Source organism: Callithrix jacchus, chromosome 5 (assembly GCF_049354715.1).
Source record: "Callithrix jacchus isolate 240 chromosome 5, calJac240_pri, whole genome shotgun sequence".
NCBI classification, from domain to species: Eukaryota; Metazoa; Chordata; class Mammalia; order Primates; family Cebidae; genus Callithrix; species Callithrix jacchus.
The window spans coordinates 79,368,591-79,391,960 of NC_133506.1; the positions used below are offsets into that span (position 1 = coordinate 79,368,591).

The 23,370-nt window shown below is 39.5% G+C and overlaps 1 protein-coding gene across 17 annotated transcripts in view; it reads left to right on the forward strand.

Annotated features, from left to right (window-relative positions):
- ARHGAP44 (Rho GTPase activating protein 44) overlaps nt 1-23,370 on the forward strand; it is a 203,310-nt gene that overhangs the window by 33,363 nt on the left and 146,577 nt on the right. For 7 of the 17 annotated variants that reach the window (XM_054255875.2, XM_078373067.1, XM_078373065.1 and 4 more), the window contains exon 2: nt 3,053-3,150. The exons of the other annotated variants lie outside the window; for them this stretch is intronic. In XM_054255875.2, the coding sequence (XP_054111850.1) occupies nt 3,059-3,150 (92 nt within the window). In that variant the 5' untranslated portion in view covers nt 3,053-3,058. The remainder of the gene's footprint in view (nt 1-3,052; nt 3,151-23,370) is intronic. 17 annotated transcript variants of the gene reach the window in all.

The window sequence follows — 23,370 nt, forward strand, 5'->3', positions numbered from 1 at the left end:
ATAGAGGGTATATTGTATCTGGCAATATCTCTTCAAAGTGGATGCCATAACAGCTTGATTTTTGGGAGGACATAATTGTCTTGGTGATAAAATGAATCTCAGAGTCTCAGTTTCCTTTAATACTTCGAATCAACTTTGTAACCATTAGATTTTCTTGAAATACTTCCTGTGATCTCTGCCTGCAGCCAAGTTGAAGGAGGTAACTCCAGTATGGGTTGGTACCACCGTGAATTCTTGACCACTCAACTCAAATAAGTCCCAATTCTTGCCTCAAATCCTTTTGTCAGATCAGCTGGTTTTTCATTCTCCAAAATGATAGTATTTCTTTCCTTTTCTGCTGTCCTCAAGCATCTGCCTCCCCAGTGCTTTCTCTTATGGCCAACTTCACCTTCTACTTCCTAGAGAAAATGGACACTTTGTCAGATGGATGGAATGATCTTAACCTTTTGCTAAGAAGTTAACACTCACTGTATCTACAACCATCCCCCTCCTCTGCCTCACCTGTTCTAATAGAGAAGGTATCCTTTCTCTGTCCTTCCATCTGTGCTCTGGTTCTCATCTCTTCCTGAACTTTGTTATATTACCAAGAATTCCTTCCCTCTCATATATAAAACAAATCTTTCAAATAGTTTGTTCCAACATTTGAACATATTTGATCTTTTCCATCTCAACAACAAAAGCTCCCTTGACATTTCTCCATAACTTCATCCAGCTTTCCTCCCTTCTAGATTGCCAAACTTTTGGAAAGATTTGTCTGTATTCACTGTCTCCACTTCTTTGTCTCACATTCATGGTATATGTCGCCCTGTCTTGCTTCTGACCCTGTTGCTCTAACCAAACCACTCTGCCTAACCTCAGTAAAGTATCAAAGTCACCAAACTCCATCTTGCTGAGTCCAGTGGGACATCCTGCAAGTCTTCCTTTTTTGACCTTTTAACAGAATTTGGCATTGTGGACCTCTTCTTGAACTGCCTTTTTCTTCCCCTTGGCTTGAATGATACCACATTCATCTGGGGTTCTTCTTCTTTCTCTGGCCACTCCTTATTGGTCTCCAAGGCAGGAAATAATGGATTTCCTTGTGACTCACTCTACAATCTCCCTGTGTGATTTCCTTCATCCCGTGGCTTCAGGGACCATTCTATGTGGATGACTCTCAAACTTATTTCTCTTGAGCCTTCTTCGATCCACAAGGCCTAAAACACCATGGAAAAGAGTTTGAATTTTGAGCAGAGGAATGATATGATTTTGCTTACATTCTTGAAAAATCACTCTTCCTGCTGTGTGCAGAGTAAACAGTGGAGTAGCAAAAAGTGGAAGCAGGGAAACCTCTTAGGAGGTTAATGTCCAGGAAAGATGTTATAGATGCTGGGTCTAGGGCGTTGTATCCAGCTAGATGTTCAGAACGACCTCACACTCCACATATCCAAGACCTAATTCATGATTTCCGCACAGACCTCTTGTCGTGTTCCATCTGTTTGAGTTGGAAACCTTGACCCTACTTTTTTTTTCTAATGAATCATTTTACACTCTGACCCCCTTCCACTCTGCTTCTAACACAGTAGCCAGAGTCATCTTCAGCACAAATCTGATGCCATCCCCAGGCTAATGCCTTTCAGTGCTTCTCATCACTCAGAGAGAAAAGACTGGAAAATCTGAATATGTTTGTCTCAGGTTCTTCACAGCCTCCCCTTGTACCTCCTTCCTTTTGCTTCCGCCCTTCTCTAACTTCTGCCTATAATGTTCTCTGCCACTCTGACCACTTTTGTCTACTCATCTCCTTGTCTTCCAGAGTTTTTGCTGAAGTATCACTTTGGGGGAAGATTTTCCATAGTGCTTAACTACCCCAGTTTAGATCCGATTCTTTTTTTTTTTTTTCTGTGATGGAGTCTAGTGTTGCCAGGCTGGAGTGCAGTGACATGAACTCAGCTCACTGCAACCTTTGCCTCCAGGGTTCATGCAATTCTCCTGCCTCAGCCTCCCAAGTAGCTGGGACTCCAGGCACGCACCACCATGCCCGGCCAATTTTTGTGTTTTTAGTAGAGATAGGGTTTCACTATGTTTGCTAGGATGGTCTCAATCTCTTCACCTTGTGATCTGCCCGCCTCAACCTTCCAAAGTGCTGGGATTACAGGTGTGAGCCACCGTACCTGGCCAAAATTACCTTATTTTATGTTCTTGTGGAACTAGGTTTCTTTCCTTTTGTTGGCTTATCTTAGTTTCCAGATATATACTCATTTATAAGATTATTTGATTACTATCTTTTTTGAGATGGTGTCTCACTCTGTCACCTAGGCTGGAGTGCAGTGGCATGATCACAGCTCACTGTAGCCTCAATCTCCCAGGCTCAGGTGATCCTCCTACTCCAGCCTCCTGAGTACCTGTTACTATAGGCACATGCTACCATGCCCAGCTAAATTTTGTATTTTTCGTAGAGATGGGGTTTTGCCTTGTTGCCCAGGCTGGTCTTGATTTCCTGGGCTCAAGCCATCCTCCTGCCTCAGCCTCCCAAAGTGCTGGGATTACAGGCGTGACCCACTGCACTCAGCCCTTTGATTACTAATTTTTTTAAATGACATAAGGGTTTGTATTAGGGTTCTTTACAGAAACAGAACCAATAAGGGGTGTATTTGTGTGTGTGTGTATTATACAGACAGACTGACTGATCGACTGATTGATTGATTTTAAGGAAGCGGCTTGTGGTTGTGAGGATTGTTAAGTCTGAAATCTGCTTGGGTGGATGGCAGGCTGGAGATCCAGGGGATAGTTTATGTTGCTGTCTCAAATCTGAAGCCTTTTTCTGGGGACCCTCAGTCTTTTCTCTTAGGGTTTCCAACTGATTTGATGAGGCCCACCCAAATTATGGAGGTTCCTCACATTACTCAAAGTCTACTGATTTTAAATGTTACTTACATCTAAAAAATACTTCACAGTGAGATAGAGACTGGTGTTTGACCAGTAACTGGGTACTATAGCTGGCCAAGAAAAAAAAAGCTGACACAAGAAAAAAAATTTTTTTTTTTTTTTTTGAGATAGTTTCGCTCTTGTTACCCAGGCTGGAATGCAACGGCACGATCTCAGCTCACCGCAACCTCCGCCTCCTGAGTTCAAGCAATTCTCATGCCTCAGCCTCCCGAGTAACTGGGACTACAGGTGCGTACCACCATGCCCAGCTAATTTTTGTATTTTTAGTAGACACAGGGTTTCACCATGTTGACCAGGATGGTCTCGATCTCTTGACCTCATAGTCCACCCACCTCGGCCTCCCAAAGTGCTGGGATTATAGGCGTGAGCCACTGCCCCTGGCCAGACACAAGAAAATTAAACATCACAGCTTTAGCCCATTATTATATCCTCAGCGTCTGCCACAGTGTGTGACATGCGGAAGGCAGTAAGTAAATATTGATCATATGGATCCGAGAGCATTAAATTTCTACTTTCCCCCGTAGCCAATGCCAATGAATGTTGTGCATTTCATGGCCGTAAGGACTGTTCTTTGGAGTAGTCCTTTATGTTCATTCTAAAATACTTTGTTGATAAACCATTTTGTGATTTAAGAGAGATCTCTAATTTTTGACAAATTTGATTTTTTAAAATATTTTTAAACTTCTAAGTCAGGGGTACATGTGCAGGTTTGTTTGTTACATAGGTAAACTTGTGTCCTGGGGTTGTTGCTACAGATTATTTCATCACCCAGCTATTAAGCCTAGTACCCCTTAGGTATTTTTCCTGCTCCTCCCCATCCTCCTACCCTCCACTCTCTGATTGACCCCAGTGTGTGTTGTTCCCCTCTGTGTGTCCGAGTGTTCTCACCAGACAAATTTGTTTTCTTGTAATTCATTTATAGATCCTCTTAGCGTGTTTCTCTGCAGACTCTTTTATTCTTGTCCCATAAAAAGGCCTTATCAGCCATTCAAATTGACTGTTGGACTGGCTCTTTTCTTACATTCCTCTTGTGTCTTTTTTTCCTGTGTTTTCTTGGGTGTAGTAGCCAGAGCCAACTTTGTTTTCAGTGTAATTGGACCATGACTTTATTTAAGGAGATAATTGCATTTTTATTTCCTAATGCTCTTCAATTTTATTGGCCATTTTGGCGACAGCAGCACATTGTGTTGAATATTCTAAAACCAAACTTCTCATCCTGGCCCTGTGTCCAGAGTTTTCTATTTCTGTCATTGGTGCCAGACACCAAGACAAGAATGCTTGGGTTTATCCTTAACTTTTCCCACCTCAGCATTCCTAGTCTGTTACAAGATTCTCTTGATTCTTCTTGTGGTTCTTCAACATTGATGCTTTTTATTTTTCCAGTTCTTGCAACACGCCTTTATGGGATCATGCCAGATAATCGATTTCTTTTTTTTTTTGAGATGGAGTTTTGCTCTTGTTACCCAGGCTGGAGTGCAATGGCATGATCTCGGCTCACCACAACCTCCGCCTCCTGGGTTCAAGCAATTCTCCCTCCTTAGCCGTCCGAGTAGCTGGGACTACAGGCATGCACCACCATGCCCAGCAAATTTCTTATTGGTATCTCTGTGACTGTTCCCTCCCAGCTTCAACTTATTGTAGCCAGCAACACCAAATGAATCTTCCTAAGTATCAGGTCAAGTGTGCTTTCTTCTTTCTACCTCCCCAATACCCAGTCACTACCTTAAGCTTTGTGGTCCTCTCTGCATGCTCAATTAAGAGGCATGCTCTATTAAGAGGCAAACTCGATTTCCTTTTCCTACTGGACCTTCAGTACAGAGGGTTAAGTTAATTTTACTTCTCAGGCCATGGCATACTCTTATTTTCGCTCTCTGTAATCCTGTTCTCTTATTTAGTTTCTTTTTTCTCTTTTCTTATAGTAACACTTTAAATATATTGTTTTTTGTCTGTTTATGTTCTTATAAAATATGTATTGTTGCTTTGGTTATTTTAATTTATGTGACTTGTACTCCATATCTCATTTTATTTTGTTTTATATATTTCACTGCTTTTCACATCCTTCCATGATGCCATGTAAACACTCAGTCTAATGCATCTAATTGCTTTCTCTTTTTATTCACATCATTATGAAGATGATAAGAAAATAGTTATGTCAATTTTTTATGACTGTCAAATAAAAAAATCCAAAATAAAGTATTAGCTAAACAAACCCAACTTTATATTTTAAAAATATATCACAATTAACTAGTATTTATTTCCAGTAATGCTCAGATAATAATCATAATATATTCAATATAATAACTTTCAATTTTATTTACTTCATATATATATGTATATAAATGTTTATTAGAATTTGATACTGTACTCCCTAGAGGTCTAATGTATTGGTTAATATTTCTGTATTTCATGGTTTATATTGCCCTTATGAATGATATACAGTTACACTATATTTGATAGTTGGGTTTGACTGCTGTGGAGTCATCAGATTGATTTTTTGTTTAATTAGCAACAATCTTGATGAAATCTCTTGCTGCCAAGATGAGCATATAGCTTGAGGTCAGGAGTTCGAGACCAGCCAGGCCAACATGGCAAAACCCTATCTCTACTGAAAATACAAAAATTAGCTGGGCATGGTGGTGCATGCCTGTAGTCCCAGCTACTTGGGAGGCTGGGGCAGGAGAATTGCTTGATTCTGTGAGGTCGCGGTTGCAGTGAGCCAAGATTGTACCACTCCAGCTTGGATGACAAAGTTAGACACTGTCAAAAAAGATAAATAAATAAAAGTCTAATAGTTACTTATCTATTAACATTTCTTAATATTATACTGAATTATATGGCAGCGTTGGTATTTGACCATTTTTGCCTGTAATGTCTGTAATTTTAAATATTTCAACCTAATAGATGATTATATTGTCTACAAATAATGAAAGTTTTTTTCAGTTTCTTTATACCTTATACTTTCTGTTTCAGAGTTTCTTTTTTTTTTTGAGACAGAGTTTCGCTCTTGTTACCCAGGCTGGAGTGCAATGGCGCAATCTCGGCTCACTGCAACCTCTGCCTCCTGGGTTCAGGCAATTCTCCTGCCTCAGCCTCCCGAGTAGCTGGGATTTCAGGCACGCGCCACCATGCCCAGCTAATTTTTTGCATTTTTAATAGAGATGGGGTTTCACCATGTTGACCAGGATGGTCTCGATCTCTTGACCTTGTGATCTACCCACCTCCACCTCCCAAAGTGCTGGGATTACAGGCATGAGCCACCGCGCCCGGCCGATTTTTCAGAACTTTTAGACTGTGTTAAGTAGCAATGATAATGAATATCCTACAGTTTTCCTGTTAACTATTCTTTCTAGGTTTGGGGTACATGTGGAGATACTTTATCAAGCTTAAGAAATTCCTCCTTATCCCAGTTTTCCATGAGATATTTTTTTTTTTCTAATCACAATAGACATTGAATTATAGCAAATGCTCTTTCTGCATCTATTGAGATAATCATATAGGCTTTATTTTATGTATATACATGAAGTAAATAAAATTGATAGGTTATTATATTGAATCATCTGGGCATTACTGGGATAAATACTACTTAATTATGATATATTTTAAAAATATAAAGTTGAGATTGTTTGGCCAATAGTTTATTTTGGATTTTTAAAATTGACCTATAGCTTTATTTTCTTTTTTCTTTTCTGTTTTTTTTTTTTTTTTTTTTTTTTTTTTTCAGATGGAGTCTCGCTCTGTCACCCAGGCTGGAATGCAGTGGCGTGATCTCAGCTCCTTGCATCCTCTGCCTCCCGGGTTCGAGCAATTCTCCTGCCTCAGCCTCCTGAGTAGCTGAAAGTATAGGCGCATGCCACCACACCTGGCTAATTTTTTGTATTTTTAGTAGAGACGGGTCTCATTATGTTAGCCAGGATGGTTTCGATCTCTTGACCTTGGGATCTGCCCTCCTTGGCCTCCCAAAGTGTTGGGATTACAGGCATGACCCACTGCGCCTGGCCCGATAGCTTTATTTTAATTCTTATGTGGTTTAGGGATCAAGATTGCGAAGTTCCGTCAGATTAAACAAGTTAGGCAGTTTTATTTCTATGTTCTGGAACAATTTGTATAAGGTAGGTATTAAGTCCTATTGAAAGGTAGAACTTAGGGAAAACTATTGTGTCTTGGGGGGTCCAAACTACCTGTTCTTCCTAACCTTGACTGTGTTCCTATATCACCCTCTTACCTAATTGAGCGTGTCCATCATTCCTGTTTCTAGTTCAGCATGTTTCTGCTTGCTGTTCTACTTGATGTAGCAGCTTCCCTTTCCTCTGTTTGTCTAAACCTTACCATTTAAGGCCAGGGTGCATCCCAAATCACTCTTGAAACCCTTTCTGAAGCCCCAGGCCTTCAGCAGCCCTCCTGTTTTGGGCTTCTTATAGTATTTATTGCCTCTTTTACTCTTTTGACTCTTGGCATGAGCAACATTGCATAAATATTTATCCGCGCATTTGTATGTGTCTAGGACCGTGCTGCACCTCCTCATTTAAACCTGGATTTTAACTCTCAATTGTACATAGAACCTAGCTTCTCTTAGAAGTTCTATTTGTTAGTGGTGATCATTTGATTATATCACACTTAGCTTTGATCAACCTGACCTGTTGGTATTGACGTAATCACACCAACGTATTCTACCTTAAGGCTTTTTCACTACTCTTTCTTCTTTTGCATCATAACCGCATGCGTGATTCCTAGTTTTATTGAGTCTGTGCTCAAATGTCGTTTTCTTGATATGGGCTTCCTTGATCACCCTATTTAAAATCATAGTCCTACTGCCCCACATTCATCATCCAACCCCCATCCTCTGCTTATAGTGCTTAGCATTTACTAACTCTACATATATATTGTTCATTTTATTTCTCTGCCTCTTGTAATGCAAGGTCATCAGGGTCAGAGATTTTAATCTACATTGCTTACTGATGTATCTTGGTGCCTACAAGCGTGCCTGGAACCTATTTAATACTCAGTCAATATTAGAATAAATGGATGAAACCAAATATGTTAGCTTTCAGGTAAGAACTTGTTCTGCAATTTAGTCTTCCTACCACTATGTAACAGCAAAGAAGAACTGGTTATTTAAGTCCTGAGGTTTGGGGATTGCAAGGGGATTGAAGCCTAAACGTTTATTTACGAAATAATGCTTCCCCATCTTTGCCCAAAAGACTAAGAGTCTGTTTCCTCTGATTGCTAAATTCTCTTAAGCCAAATAACTTTTTTTTTCTTTATGGATGCTCTGTTGAGAAAATTACCTTATAATGGTGCTCTTTGGAGCTAGTTACAAGAGAGGTCTTTTTTCTTCCTGGTTATTTGACTACTCTGAGACTGTCTCCAGTCTTGTCCCTCTTATAGTCAAACGTGGGTGGGAGGAGAGTATTGATTCCTTGGATTGTTAAATCTTCCTTCTCAGATTGTTTTAAATTCAGCATCTCATGGTTCATACATCTTATCATTGGAAATGTTTCCTGAGTTTGTCATATGCTTTCATTTACATGGTAATATAAGGAATCAGGAAGACGTGGGGGGATTAGTTTCTAGTTCCAGTCTAGTCACCATTGCCTTGGGACTTTAAGCAAATTATTTTATCTCTGGAGAGTTAAGACCTCCCGCACTGTAAAATTATAAAATGAGGGAATCAGACTAGGTGCACTGTAAGTTCTTTTTTTCTAGCAACTAAACAAAAATCTAAGAAATCTGTTATTATTTTTTTCAGTTTGATAGGGAGCTATTCCAGACAGCTCTCATCTGGTGTTTTGCTTAATTTACACACAATGATTAATTTACACACAAGCTTAGCCTGTATCCCTTAGCAACACTTAGCAACTGCCTGCTTTCAGAAAGTAGTTCAGTTAGGGTTGTTTAAAGGGACATCATCCCATATATCAAAGCAGAGAAGTGAAGATGAAGTTGACTTTGTCTGGGGACACATCCTCTTCTGGCTTTGCAGTAATTTTTCTTTAAATGTGTTACATTCTCCTGTTTGGGCTTTGTCCACTTGCACAGTTTTTATGAACTCTAGAGGTTTATTTTGGTTAGCTTTTAAAGGAATTATGTATTGAGTGTTTACTATGCTCCAGAACATGGTCCTAAGTTCATGCCATACCTTATCTCATTGAATCCTTCAGCAACTCACGTGAAGTCTGGAGGTTTGTGTTACCTTTTACAGATTCAGGAAAAGGTCTTAAGACTGCACAGCTAGTCAGTGAAGAGCCCAGCAGTGAGACTGGGTTGCCAGACTCCATACACCGAGCTGTTCATCTGTGCTGCGCGTTCTCCTGTTATTTTACCAGAATCTCCTGTTTACCTCTGTCAACAATCAGCAACACCAGACACTTGTTAAAGTGGTAGGGACAGTTTAATGGGTAATGTACTCTGACAGTAGGGAAGATATTTCAGCATGAATTGGATTCAACTTCATTTGTACAGAGGTTACTGGTGTTTTCGAGAGAGAATAGGGGAATAGGCAGAGGCTCGGTAGAGTCAGGAAAGTGAAAGAAATTACAAAGGCTTTGGTCAGAGTAGATGCTGATTACACCAACTGTATCTGTTCACTGGCAATGATCCAAGAAGTCAGGATTCAACCCTTCCATCCAGGCCCTGTTCTTTTTGATGATTGCATTTCAAAGGGATGGCTTTCAGGTCCTCAAGAAAGCCATTCTTGAATTGTAGGAGATGTATATGCATCTCACAGGGACACAGGAAGGATTCACCACTGTAAGCCCTTTCTACTAAATAGTCTAAGAAACAATAGTCAGGGGTCTACAGACAGGTGTTGGCTTGAAAAACAGTAAATTATTTTGAGTGTTCTCAGGCAAACGTGTTATAAGGGGGTAGAGTCATTCTAGGGATGAGAGTGTGACCTGTAAAAAACTGTTAATGTTTGTTAAATCTAACAAACTCAGGGAGGAGGTTGGATGAAACCATTTGTGTTGAGAATCTTTAGTTTATATAGACCAAGACTGAAGCCTGGGCCAGAAGAGGGCTCTCTGATTGTAACTGCCCTCCTTGCCCACTGCCAATTTACCAAGACAAAGGAATTTCAATAGAGAAACAATTTAATTGCTGCAGAGACAGTTGAATGGGAGACTGGAGTTTTATTATTACTCAAATCGGTCTCCCCAAAATTTATTCAGAGACTGGGGTTTTTAAAGGATAATTTGACAGGTAGGGGGCTAGGGAGTCAGGAATGTTGCTTGGTTAGTCAGGAGTGTTGATCGAAGCTGTCCTCTTACACCAGGTTGTTTTCTGGGTTGGCGATACAAGGCCAGATGAGCCAGTTTATTGATCTGGGTGGTGCCAGCTGATCCACTTAGTGCAGGGTCTGAAAAATACCTTAAACACCAATCTCAGATTTTATAATACTAGTAATATACTAGTAAAATACTATATAAATAAAATACAGTTTTATTTATAGGAGCAATTGGGGAGGGTAGTGATCCTGTGGCCTCTTGGCTTCATGACTCCTAAGCCATAACTTTTAACCCTCTGGCTAATTTGTTTTACAAAGGCAGTCCGGTCTCTAGGCAAGAAGTGGCTTTATTTTAGGAAAGGGCTATTTTCATCTTTCTTTCAAAGTTAAACTTTAAACTAAATTTCTCCCACAGTTAGTTCAGCCTATGCCCAGGAATGAAGAAGAGTCAACTTGGAGATTAGAAGCAAGATGGAGTTGGTTAGGTCAGATATCTTTTATTGTCATATTTTTCTCACTATTATAATTTTTACAAAGTCAGTTTCAAAAGGAGCCTAGCTGGAGTTTGGTCAGGGAGAAAATCTTGGTCACCTCTATTGTTTGTAGAAGGGAAACATTGGAAGTCTGTAAAGATCATTCTGGATTGTCTATGGTTGGTTTCTGAAATATGTTTGTTCCTAGTCATAAAATCACAGATCTCCCTTGTTATGCTAGAAGCTCAACCTGGCATGGCCTGACCTTCTCCATCCCGCATGATAGCTATCCTGTTTCACTCATGAGCATCACAGCTTCTGTGCCTGGGCTCAGTACTACTTGAGGGCTCCCCTGTGTGCCTGCTCTATTCCCAGGCTCTGGCAGAGCTGGGGAGAGTGTCCAAGTTAGAACAGCTTAGGGTAGGCTTCATTCTGTTTCTCTGTTTTATCAGAGAGGGCAGTGCCACTGGATGGGAGCAAAGTCTAGGAAAGAAAGGGGACCAAGTAAGAATTACTGAAGATGACTCTGAGTGTCTTTGAATAGTGACCTGTGTCTGTGTAAGGCTTCAGCACTGCATATGAGTTTCATATTGATGGACTTCTTCATGTGTGTCTGTCTGTATTCATCATAGTCCTGATGACATAATAACTCCCATTATACAGCTGGGAAGCTGATACCTACCCAACTTAAAGTCAGTGCCTCCCGGACTCTCTTGAGTCTTTTCTGTGTATTTTGTTTTGTTTTTTCCTTTTGTATATTATAGAATTCACATTTCCCGTGGGTGGTGTTGCAGACCTGATTACCTTGAAGAAGGGTGTTTCTGTAATGCCTGGTGGGCCCCTTGGATCACCATCTGGTCCTGCTCATCCTCCTCTTTTATTTTTCACTTTTTCTAACCCCCTGGTGATGACAAGAATCAAACTCTATAAAATATTTAAAGAGATTTATTTTGAGTCAATATGAGTCACACAGCCCTCAGGAGATCCTGAGAATATGTCTCCAAGGTGGTCAGGCCTCAACTTGGATTTATACATTTTAGGGAGACTTAAGGCATCAATCAATACATGCAAGGTGTAATTGTTTTGGTCTGGAAAGGTGTGACAATTGGAAGCGGGGGCTTCCATGCTATAGGTGGATTCAGAGATTTTCTGATTAACAATTGGTTGAAAGAGTTATCAATAGAAAAAAATGTCTGGGTTAATGAAAGGGGTTGTGGAGACCACGGTTTTATCATGCAGATGAAGCCTCCAGGTAGCAGGCTTCAGAGAGAATAGATCGTGAATTTTTATTTTAGACTTAAAGAGGCCGTTCTATCAGTAGCTCCTAAAGGGTGGAGGGTATAATGAGGCATGTCTGGCTTCCTCTTCCCATCATGGCCCGATTTAGTTTTTCAGGTTAATGTTGAATGCCCTTGGCCAAGAAGAGGGGTCCAATTAGATGGTTGGGTGGTAGGGCTTAGAATTTTATTCGTAGTTTATTCCTTGCTTTTTAAAATTTTAAGCATTTTAAGTATTAGAAGCTGCTCCTCTCTCCCCTCTCCACTGTCCACTCTTCTTGCTCCTGTCACTAAGCCACCAAGTCCTTGCATTTATCTCATTCTTATGGCTTCTTCCATAGGTCTAATTGACAATATTCTCCTTACTCTGCTAAGTGTATAGATTGGGTTTACAGGCTCTGCCTAAGGAATATACCTGTTTTGAATTTTTTAAGTATTGGAAAGCTAGCCATAACACTCAACATCTTTTTTTTTACTTTAAGTTCTGGGGTACATGTGCAGATCTTGCAGGATTGTTACGTAGGTATACACATGCCATGAGAGTTTGCTGCCTCCATCCTTCTGTCACCTACGTTAGGTATTTCTCCTAATATTATCCCTCCCCAATCTCCCCACACCCTGCTGTCCCTCCCATAGCTCCCCACCCCCAACAGACCCCAGTGTGTGATGTTCTTCTCCCTGTGTCCATGTGTTCTCATTGTTCAACACCCACTTATGAGTGAGAACATGCGGTGTTTGGTTTTCTGTTCTTGTGTCAGTTTGCTGAGAATGTTGGTTTCCAGATTCATCCATGTCCCTGCAAAGGACATGAGCTCACCCTTTTTATGGCTGCATAGTATTCCATGGTATATTTGTCTCACAGTCTGTCATTATCCAGTCTATCATGGATGGGCATTTGGGTTGGTTCCGAGTCTTTGCTATTGTAAACAGTGCCACAATGAACATATATATGTGTGTGTGTGTCTTTATAATAGAATGATTTATAGTCCTTTGGGTATATATGTAGTAATGGGCTTGCTGGGTCAAATGATATTTGTATTTCTATATTCTTGAGCAATTGCCACACTGTCTTCCACTATGGTTGAACTAATTTACACTCCCACTAACAGTGAAGTGTTCCTATTTCTTCATACCCTCTCCAACGTCTGTTGTCTCCTGATTTTTTTAATGATTGCCATTCTAAGTGGTGTGAGGTGGTATCTCATTGTGGTTTAGATTTGCATTTCTCTAATGACCAGTGATGATGAGTGTTTTTTCATGTTTTTTGGCCACATAAATATCTTCTTTTGAAAAGTATTCATATTCTTTGCCCACTTTTAGATGGGGTTGTTTTTTTCTTGTATATTTGTTTTAGTTCTTTGTAGATTCTGGATATTAGCCATTTGTCCAAATGGCTTGCAAAAATTTTTTCCCATTCTGTTGGTTGCCAGTTTACTCTAAAGATTGTTTCTTTTGCATTGTAGAAGCTCTTAAGTTTAATTAGATTCCATTTGTGTATTTTGGCTTTTGTTGCCATTGCTTTTGGTGTTTTAGTCATGAAGTCCTTGCCTATGCCTATGTCCTGAATGGCATTACCTAGGTTTTCTTCTAGGGTTTTTATGGTGTTAGGTCTTATGTTTAAATCTTTAATCAATCTGAGTTAATTTTTGAATAAGGTATAGAAAGGGGTCTAGTTTCAGTTTTCTGCACATGGCTAGCCAGTTTCTCCAACATCATTTATTAAATAGGGAATCCTTTCCCCATTGCTTGTTTTTGTCAGGTTTGTCAAAGACCAGATAGTTATAAGTGTATGGCATTACTTCTGATTGAGGCCTCTGTTCTGTTCCATTGGTCTAGATCTCTGTTTTGATACCAGTACCATGCTGTTTTGATTATTTTAGCCTTGTAGTATAGTTTGAAGTCGGGTAGTATGATGCCTCCAGCTTTGTTCTTTTTGCTTAGGATTGTCTTGGCTATGTGGGCCTTTTTTGGGTTCCATATGAAGTTTAAGGTGTTTTTTTCCAGTTCTGTGAAACAGGTCAATGGTAGCTTGATGGAGATAGCATTGAATCTATAAATTACTTTGGGCAGTATGGCCATTTTCACAATATTGATTTTTCCTAACCATGAGCATGGAATGTTTTTCCATCTGTTGTGTCCTCTCTTATTTCCTTGAGCAGTGGTTTGTAGTTCTCCTTGAAGAGTTCTTTCACGTCCTTTGTTAGTTGTATTCCTAGGTATTTTATTCTGATTGTAGCAATTGTGAATGGGAGTTTGCACATGATTTGGCTCTCTTTGTCTGTTATTGGTGTATAGGAATGCTTGTGATTTTTGTACATTGATTTTGTATCCTGAGACTTTGCTGAAGTTGCTTATCAGCTTAAGGAGAGTTTGGGCTAAGATGATGGGATCTTCTAAATATAAAATAATGTTGTCTGAAAATAGAGACAATTTGACTTCCTCTTTTCCTATTTGAATACCCTTTATTTCTTTTTCTTTCCTGATTGCGCTGGCTATAACTTCCAACACTATGTTGAATAGGAGTGGTGAGAGAGGGCACCCTTGTCTAGTGCCAGATTTCAAAGAGAATGCTTCCAGTTTTTGCCCATTCAGATATTGGCTGTGGATTTGTCACTAATACTTTTTATTATTTTGAGATATGTTCCACTGATACCTAGTTTATTGAGAGTTTTTAGCATAAAGGGCTATTGAATTTTGTGGAAGGCCTTCTCTGCATCTATTGAGATGATCATGTGGTTTTTGTCTTCTGTTCTGTTTATGTGATGGATTATGTTTATAGATTTGCATATGTTGAATCAGCCTTGCATCCCAGGGATGAAGCCTACTAGATGGTGATGAATAAGCTTTTTGATGTGCTGTTGCATTCGGTTTGCCAGTGTTTTATTGAAGATTTTTGCATTGATGTTCGTCATGGATATTGGCCTGAAATTTTCTTTTTTAGTTGTGTCTCTGCCAGGTTTTGGTATCAGGATGATGTTGGTGTCATAAAACGAGTTAGGGAGTATTCCCTCTTTTTATATTTGTAATAGTTTCAGAAGGAATGGTACCAGCTCCTCTTTGTACATCTGGTAGAATTCAGCTGTGAACCCATCTGGACCTGGACTTTTTTTGGTTGGTAGGCTATTAATTGCTGCCTCAACTTCAGACCTTGTTATTGGTCTATTCAGGGATTCAGCATCTTCCTGGTTTAGTCTTGGGAGGATGTAAGTGTCCAGGAATTTATCCACTTTTTCTAGATTTGCTGGTTTATGTGCATAGAGTTGTTTGTAGTAATCCCTGATGGTAGTTTGAATTTCTGAGGAATCGGTGGTGATATCCCCTTTATAATTTTTTATTGCATCTATTCGATTCTTCTCTCCTTTCTTTTTTATTAATCTGGCAAGTAGTATATCTATTTTGTTGATCTTTTCAAAAAACCAGCTCCTGCATTTATTGATTTTTTTGAAGGTTTTTTTGTGTCTCTATCTCCTTCAGTTCTGCTCTGATCTTAGTTATTTCTTGTCTTCTGCTAGCTTTTGAATTTGTTTGATCCTACTCCTCTAGCTCTTTTAATTGTGACAATAGGGTGTCAATTTTAGATCTTAATACTCAATATTTTAACATTTAGTGACACTGAAATCCAGCAGTGAGCTATGATATCGTCACGGTGTTCTAACCTGGGCAACAGATCAAGACCCTGTCTCAAAGAAAAAAAAATCCTGCACAAAAACAAAAATAAAAATTGTGTATGTTCCTTATTCATTCTACTAGTAAGTGTTTGTTATATCTCCTGCACTGTATTGGCATTGGGGATAAAAAACATAGTCTCTTTACAGAAATATGCTCTTGACTAAAACAACATAAACTAGAAACATATAAAAACATAGTCCCTTCCCTCCTGAAGTGTATTTTCTAGCTATAGTGATTTTCTCAGAAGAGGCATAATATTAGGGTGTTAGAGAATAAGGTGAAGAAATTAGTGGGAAATAGACAATTTGGGCAAATGACACATTTTTTGTTTTCTTTATGATGCTAGCATCTCTTTATTATTAATCATGTAAATACATGATACATAATTTTATTTTATCTTATAATTGTATCTACCATGTTAGGTTTTAAAAGTACGGCTTATTCTAATCATTGCAAATTTAATTGCCTTTAATTATTTTGAGGTTTTGGTTGCTAAGGAGACTGAAAGGCAACCTTGCTATGAGGGTTTTAAAGGTCTGAAAACCAAAATGCATTTATAATTCATCTCAGATAATCTTGCGTTAGAGAAAGAGAGATTCTGTGTGATATCGAGATAGAAACCCTTTTGCCAGCAGGGTCTGGCCTTTTGACAAGTTATATTTAGAATGGACATATCAAATCTTGGGGAAAGGTTTTCAACTAAGGTGTAAATGACCAAATGGTGTCAGTATGAATTTTGATTGAAAAAAAGTCCATTGACTTGAGGCTTGCCAGTACCCTCAAGAATAAGAAAAACATGTGTACAGATATGTGCACATGTGTATGTAGGATAGTTTTTAGTCATGTTCAAACAAGATGACTAGTAAGAAATATGAAGTTCTGGGCTTTGATAAAAGGCGGAAGAGATAAATACCTGAGGCATGATGATAAAAGTTGGTAAATTAAAAAGAATAAATTAGACTTCTCAATTACTGTTTGTCTTCTGTCTTCTGAGAACAGTAATCTGACTTAAAAAGAGAAAATGAGTATTTGTGATTTGGAGTTAATACTCAGATTTTATAGGAAAGCGTTATCTTGTTTTTACCATTGTTACATGGCATGGCCAAATTGCCAAACAATTGCTGATAATTTTATTTTCTATAGTTAAAATAATTAATTGTAAAAAAGATATGACATATACCATCTTAATTATTTTTGGTACGGTTCAATCTTGTTAACTATATTCACATTGTTGTATAATAGATCTCCAGAACTTTTTCATCTTGCAGCACTGGAACTCTGCACTCGTTAGTAACTTCCCATTTTTCTCTCCCTCCGGGTCCCAGTAACCACTATTTTACTTTCTGTCTCTGTGAATTTGACTACTTTAGCTACCTCATATCGTTGGAATCGTATAATATTTGCCGTTTTGTGTCTGGCCTAGCATTTCACTTAGCATAATATCCTCAAGTTTCATTTATGCTGTCACATGTGGCAGGATTTCCTTCTTTGTAAAGGCTGAATAATATTCCCTTGTATGTTTATCCACCTTTTGTTTGTCCATCCATGGACATCTGGGTTGCTTCCATCTTTTGGCTATTGTGAATAATGCTGCTACGAATGTGGGTGTGCACATCTCTCTTCCAGATCCTGCTTTAAATTCTTTCAGAATTATATATTCCCAGAAGTGGGAATGACTGGTAACTTAAGAACTTGTAGATAAGGACAGAAATGCTTGAAGAGCAGAACCGAGCAAAGTCATGTCAATTTTTTTTTGAGTTTAGCAAGTGTGCTCAATTCAAAAGAAGGGTGGAGTGTATTTATTAATACATCAAATACAGTGGACTTCAAACCAAGGAAAATTACAGAGATAAAGACATGGCCGAGCATGGTGGCTCACACCTGTAATCCTAGCACTTTGGGAGGCTGAGGTGGGCAGATCACCAGAGGTCAGGAGTTCGAGACCAGCCTGGCCAACATGGTGGAACCCCCATCTCTACTAAAAATACAAAAATTTGCTGGGCATGGTGGTGCATGCCTGTAACGCCAGCTACTCAGGAGGCTAAGACAGGAGAATTGCCTGAACCTGGGAGATGGAGATTGCAGTGAGCCGAGATCACGCCACTGCACTCCAGCCTCAGCCCCACAAAAAGACATTACATGCTGATAAAAGACTCAGTTTACCAGAAAGACACAATAATCCTACATTTTTATGCACCTGAGAACAGGGGCTCAAAATACTTGAAGAAAAAAGTAACAACTGAAGGGACAGTAGAAAACTCTACAGTTATAGGTGAGGACTTCAACACTCCTCTCTTAGTTATTGATAGGATCAGTTCACAGAAAATTCGCAATAGGAGAAGTGAACAACACCGTAAACCAATTGGATCTAATTGGCATTTATAGAATACCTCATTCAACAATAAGTTATACAGAGGATACATGCTCTTTTCTAGTGCTCACAAAAGATTCACAAACGTTGACCATATTCTCAGTTGTTTTAACAGGTTTAAGAATTTGAAATGATACAAAGTGTGTTCTCTGACTATAATGGAGTTCAACTAGAAATCTGTAACAGAAAGATAGCTAGGAAACCCCAAATGTCAAGTAATATAAGTAAATAATCCATAGGTCAAAGGGAAAATTTTATGAGAAATTAAAAAAATGTTTTGAATGGAGTGAAAATGAAAATACAACATATCAAAATGTGTGGGGTGCAGCTAATGCTTGGAGGGAATTGAGTAGTGTTAAATGCTTACATTAGAAAGAAGAATGGACACCCCATTTACCCTGATGTGATCATTTCTCATTGCATGCCTGTATGAGAAAATCTTATGTAACCTATAAGTATATGCACTTACTATGTACCTACAAAAATTAAAACCAAACAAAAAGAGGGTTGATTTTTAGCATATAGTTAATTGGCATGCTGGACTCAAATCCCAAGCAAGATGCTAGGACAAATGACTAATGAGTTGACTTGAGGAAATTTAGGGAAGGAAGAGAGGAGTAAGATACATCACGCGAGGGTAATTGCATGTTTAAAAAAAAAATCAGGCCACAAAACCTATAGATAAGGGCAGGTAGTAGAGCTGGTGAATGTGTAAGGCTTTGACGATGGTTAACAGTGACTTGCTGGGAGATACATGGAGAAGTGGGGGATGTATAGTGGAGATGTATTTTTAGAATGAGTGAACCTGGGTAAATAATGTTATATATTGGGGCCCCTTTTTGGGTAGGTGTGGGAAATGGTTTATGATACTGTGCTAGGTGGGCCCTGCCTTGTTTACTGATGGTTTGAGTGATAATCAGCATCATAATCTCTTATTTGAAGATGATCAGTGTGCTCCATTGAGAACCCGTCCTTGGACTTCTCCAGCATCCTCCCCCTCTTGGACCCCCCCACCTTCCTGTCACCATGTGCTGCTTGCATTTGGCTGCCCTTAGTCAGTTTCCCTCCCCTCCCATCTCTCTCTAATAATAGGTAACCAGTGGATTTTACTTTTCTGTTGTTTATTTCCTCATCATTGTAAACATTTAAATAACATTTTATAAAGGCAATCTGGTCATTTCATTTTATTTAAGAATAATTGCAAACACTCTCCTTGTCATTAAAAATGGTGTGTTTATAGAATTTCCCAAGACCTCAAAGATTTGTTTCCCTGAAAAAATGGTGAGAAAAAAAGTGGGATACAGATACATTTACATTTGTGTATGTTCACAGTTTTACAGTTTTGTTAAAAATGCCCATGTTTACATATAAAATATCGGAAAGAAAATACATCCAAAAGTTAGAAAAAGTTTTGACTATTTCAGATGCTGTTTTTCTTTAGCAATTTCCTGCATGTTCCAAATGGCCATCTTTCTTTTGCTGATTCCTGTATTAGTCTTTGACTATGATTCATTTTTCATGCTAGAAATCAGTGGCTCCAACTTTTAAAAATGTCCTAGTGCTCACCATTTTAAAGTGAATTGGTCTTATATTTGGTGACAGTGGAGGGAGTCGGGGGTGAAGTTGACTTGCTGGAAAATTCCCTCTGAATTTGTAGTTTGAATGCAGGAAGATTTGAAAACCTTATTCACCCCTTGCCCATCTCCAATTTTATTCATTTATTTTTTGAGATGGAGTCTTGCCTTGTCACCTAGGCTGGAGTTCAATGGTGTGATCTTGGCTCACTGCAAACTCCGCCTCCTGGGTTCAAGCAATTCTCTTCCCTCAACCTTCCAAGTAGCTGGGGTTACAGATGCCCACCACCATTCCTGGGTTTCACCATGTTGGCCAGGCTAGTCTTGAACTCCTGACCTCAGGTGAATCTGCCCAGCCCAATTTTAAAAATGAGCTTTACTTATACCAAGTTTGTGACCTGATTTCATGTCCACCGAACCCTCTTTGTGTACTCTGAGAATTTTACTTAATGGAGTAACAGCGGCAAAAAGATCTATTGCTAGACTGTTTATTCATTAGTTAAAGGGGGCACAGAAGTGAAAGGAAGATTGGCCATTTGTCATGGTCTGTTCCCAGAGTATCTTATTTCTTCCCAGGGGTTTATCTTTAGAAGGTGGTGCTCTTCCTATCTCAAAATCGAGGACAGTGGGCCTGCCCCTCTGTGGCATGTGCCTCTTAGTGTCCCTCGCTCTTCCAAGGGATGCCTCTTTAACCTGGGTTCTGCTATCTCCTCGGTTACCCTGTGGGTCCTTCACCATATCCTGTGAACTTCATTGGTAGAAATGAACTCTAATTTGTTTAAAATTATCTCCTCTTGAATTACTACAAACAGCAGTTCATTCTTAAGAAAATGAAGTACCATAGTGTAATACATTCTTTCAACTGATGAGACTTTGTCTCAGATACCCTTTAGTATTTCCATGTCTGAACTTGCTGGGAATTGTTTGCAGATTCTTGGCTGGATTACTTTCTGCTTCAGAGTTTTTCAAACAAGGTGAATGGAAATCTGCAAAGATTTAGTAGAGATATTTCACCAGTGACCCTAGGCTTCAGGTGTTTTTGTTGTTGTTGTTAAAATGTGAAGATTCAGTACTTTTAAGTTACAAGGATATTCATTTCTTTTTTCTTTTTTCTTTTTTTTTTTGGGATGGAGTCTTGCTGGAGTGCAGTGCCACAATCTCGGCTCACTGCAACCTCCGCCTCCTGGGTTCAAACGATTCTTCCACATCAGCCTTCCAAGCAGCTGGGACCACAGGCATGTGCCAGCACACCAGCTAATTTTTGTATTTTTAGTAGAGATGGGGTTTCACCATGTTGGCCAGGATGGTCTTGATCTCTTGACCTCATGATCCACCGCCTTGGCCTCCCAAAGTGCTGGGATTACAGGTGTGAGCCACCGCGCCCGGCCTGAGGATATTTATTTCTATTTTCTTTCAGACTCCACTTCTCTTTCCAAACTATACCTTGTCTTCATGCTGATCGCATTTATTTTCAAATATAGTTAAGAGATTAACCCAGGAATAAAACAAGTCAAGCACTGATGCTTACAGGTGAATAATGTTAGTTTTGTTCTGTGACCCAAAGACTGAACTAAAAAGGGAAAGAAATAACCATCATCCACTTATTTTCTCAGTTGTAAAAATTTCAGATACAGCCCCTTCCATCTCAGCACACCTCTCAACCTTTATTGCTTTTCAGTGAAACACCAGCATACATTTTACCTATTGCCATTTGCTGTGGCTGTATGTATTAAAACTTGGTTTCTTAATTAATCTTTTATGGTTTAGATTTTCAGCAGAGATTTTTTTCTGTCATCAGGAAGTTTAACAATAAACATATTTAATTCTGTATCCCCAATAGTATGTATTGATCCGTTTAAATAAACTCTGTGCAATCTGATGCGAATACCGCCTCCCCACGTTGTTTCGGTCTGGAAGCATGTTTGTGGTTAGGCAGTTTATTGAGGTCAAAACATCCATTCGACTATGCTGCTAGGTTTGTCATAATGCTTCTGCCATGTCTTGGTTTCACTTTAATCTTAGATTTAAAAGGAACGGCACGTTATGGTACCCAGGATGCTGACTAGGGAGCCACAGTCAAATAAACCACTTTAGTGTGCCAGTAGTTGGCCACTGTCCTAATCTCAGTATTTTAGTTGTCTTCTTTGTCCCCAAATTTCTTGGGATTCAACTTGTATCCCAGGTCACCTGTCCCTCTTCCAGTAGGAACACCCAGTGTCTGGCCTGGGAGAGCAAAGTGGGGTGACTGACGAGAGGTATCGGGATGGTTCATTGGGGCTGAGGAGGCAGAGAAGAGGTGCAGTTCCTGGGCTTAGGACTCCCACTCAGCATCACCATGAAGGGGACTGCAGGTTTCACCTGCTCAAGGCATCATGCGTAAGGAGTGGAGATTCATATCACAGACGTAAATTAACCTGAGACGGCACCAGGAGACAAGTACATTCTGGTATCCCGGTCAGATCTGGAAACTTCAGGAGAGAACCCTAGCTATACAACTTCCCCTCAATGACCGCAATACAAACACAGCATTCTGTTTGTGCACAGTGGTACCCTGACCTGACCCAGCTCAGGAGTTCTCAGGGGTCGGTTTCCTGCTCTGCAGGACTCGGACCTCGGCCTTGTCCCCTCATAGTGTGTGTGTGTGTTTGTGATTAATGTGCCCAGGAGTGTGCCCGAGGGACGTCTGAACAGGTGAAAGCAGCAAGGGTGGGAAAGCCCCTTCAGGTACCTTTTCCAGTTTGCGCAGAGGCACATCCTGGGCCAACAGCAGCCTGTACACAGGAAAGCACAACTTGTTGTATCCATGGAGGAAATTCACCTCAAGATTGAGAACCCAGAACTCAGATATGGATTACCAAGAACCAAACAAAACTAAATTGATAGCCACATTTGCTGGGAGCTAGGCTTAGATTTAGTCCCTTCATTCTAGTCTGACTCTTGTCATAAGTATTGAGAGTCTCTGTTCAATTCTGAATCTTGGAGGGTCTACGGAAGATTGCCAGCTAAAGAAACTCTCCTGAATACCCTCCTATCCCCCATCCTCCTCTTCGTTGAGTCACTCTGTCCTATTACCCAGTGTTGTGGTCTTCATAGCATTTGTCTTTTTATGACATTCTGTGTGTTATTTTAAAAAAATCATCTCTTTCTTTGTCTTAGAACCTAAACCCATAAAGACAAGGACTTTATCTGTCTTGCTTCTAATTTTATTCTCTGTACCTCTAAGTCTTTGCACATAGTAGGCTCTTGGTTTTTATTAACAAAATTGGTTCATGCTTCATCTAACTATCCCACTGAATTGCAGGACATTTTTCCATACCTGGGAAGGCTGGAATTGATTGAGTATCCCTCCATTTGTGACACTTTAATTAATACTGTAACTGTATTAACAACTGCCTTTGGCAGATGTTTGCAACACACACACACACACACACACACACACACACACACACACACACTGTAATTCAGTAAATCCACAGAAGCTGTCCCTTCAGTTCAGCAATCAGTGGAATACTTTCTGGGTAAACTATGAAGCTCACCCCGGTATGTTGTGTAAGATCTGAGGTTCCATTGGTGATAGGAAATACACATAAGACAGGGTTCCAGTATTAAAATAATCTCTTTAGGAAAATATGTCTAAAAATAGGTTAGTGAGAACTTTGACCTTGTTTTTAAACTCTGTTTTTCACCCTGTTAGGAGGGAGGTGATATAGCCAGAAGGGTGGTTTCCAGGAAAAAAAAATTAGCTGGCATTTAAGTATAATTGGGAGCTTCAGTAATAAAATGTAGACTGTGATCCACTTAGGAATTAAAATCTAGTAAAGGTTTCTGTCAATGTTTATCAACAATTTTAAATTGATAAACA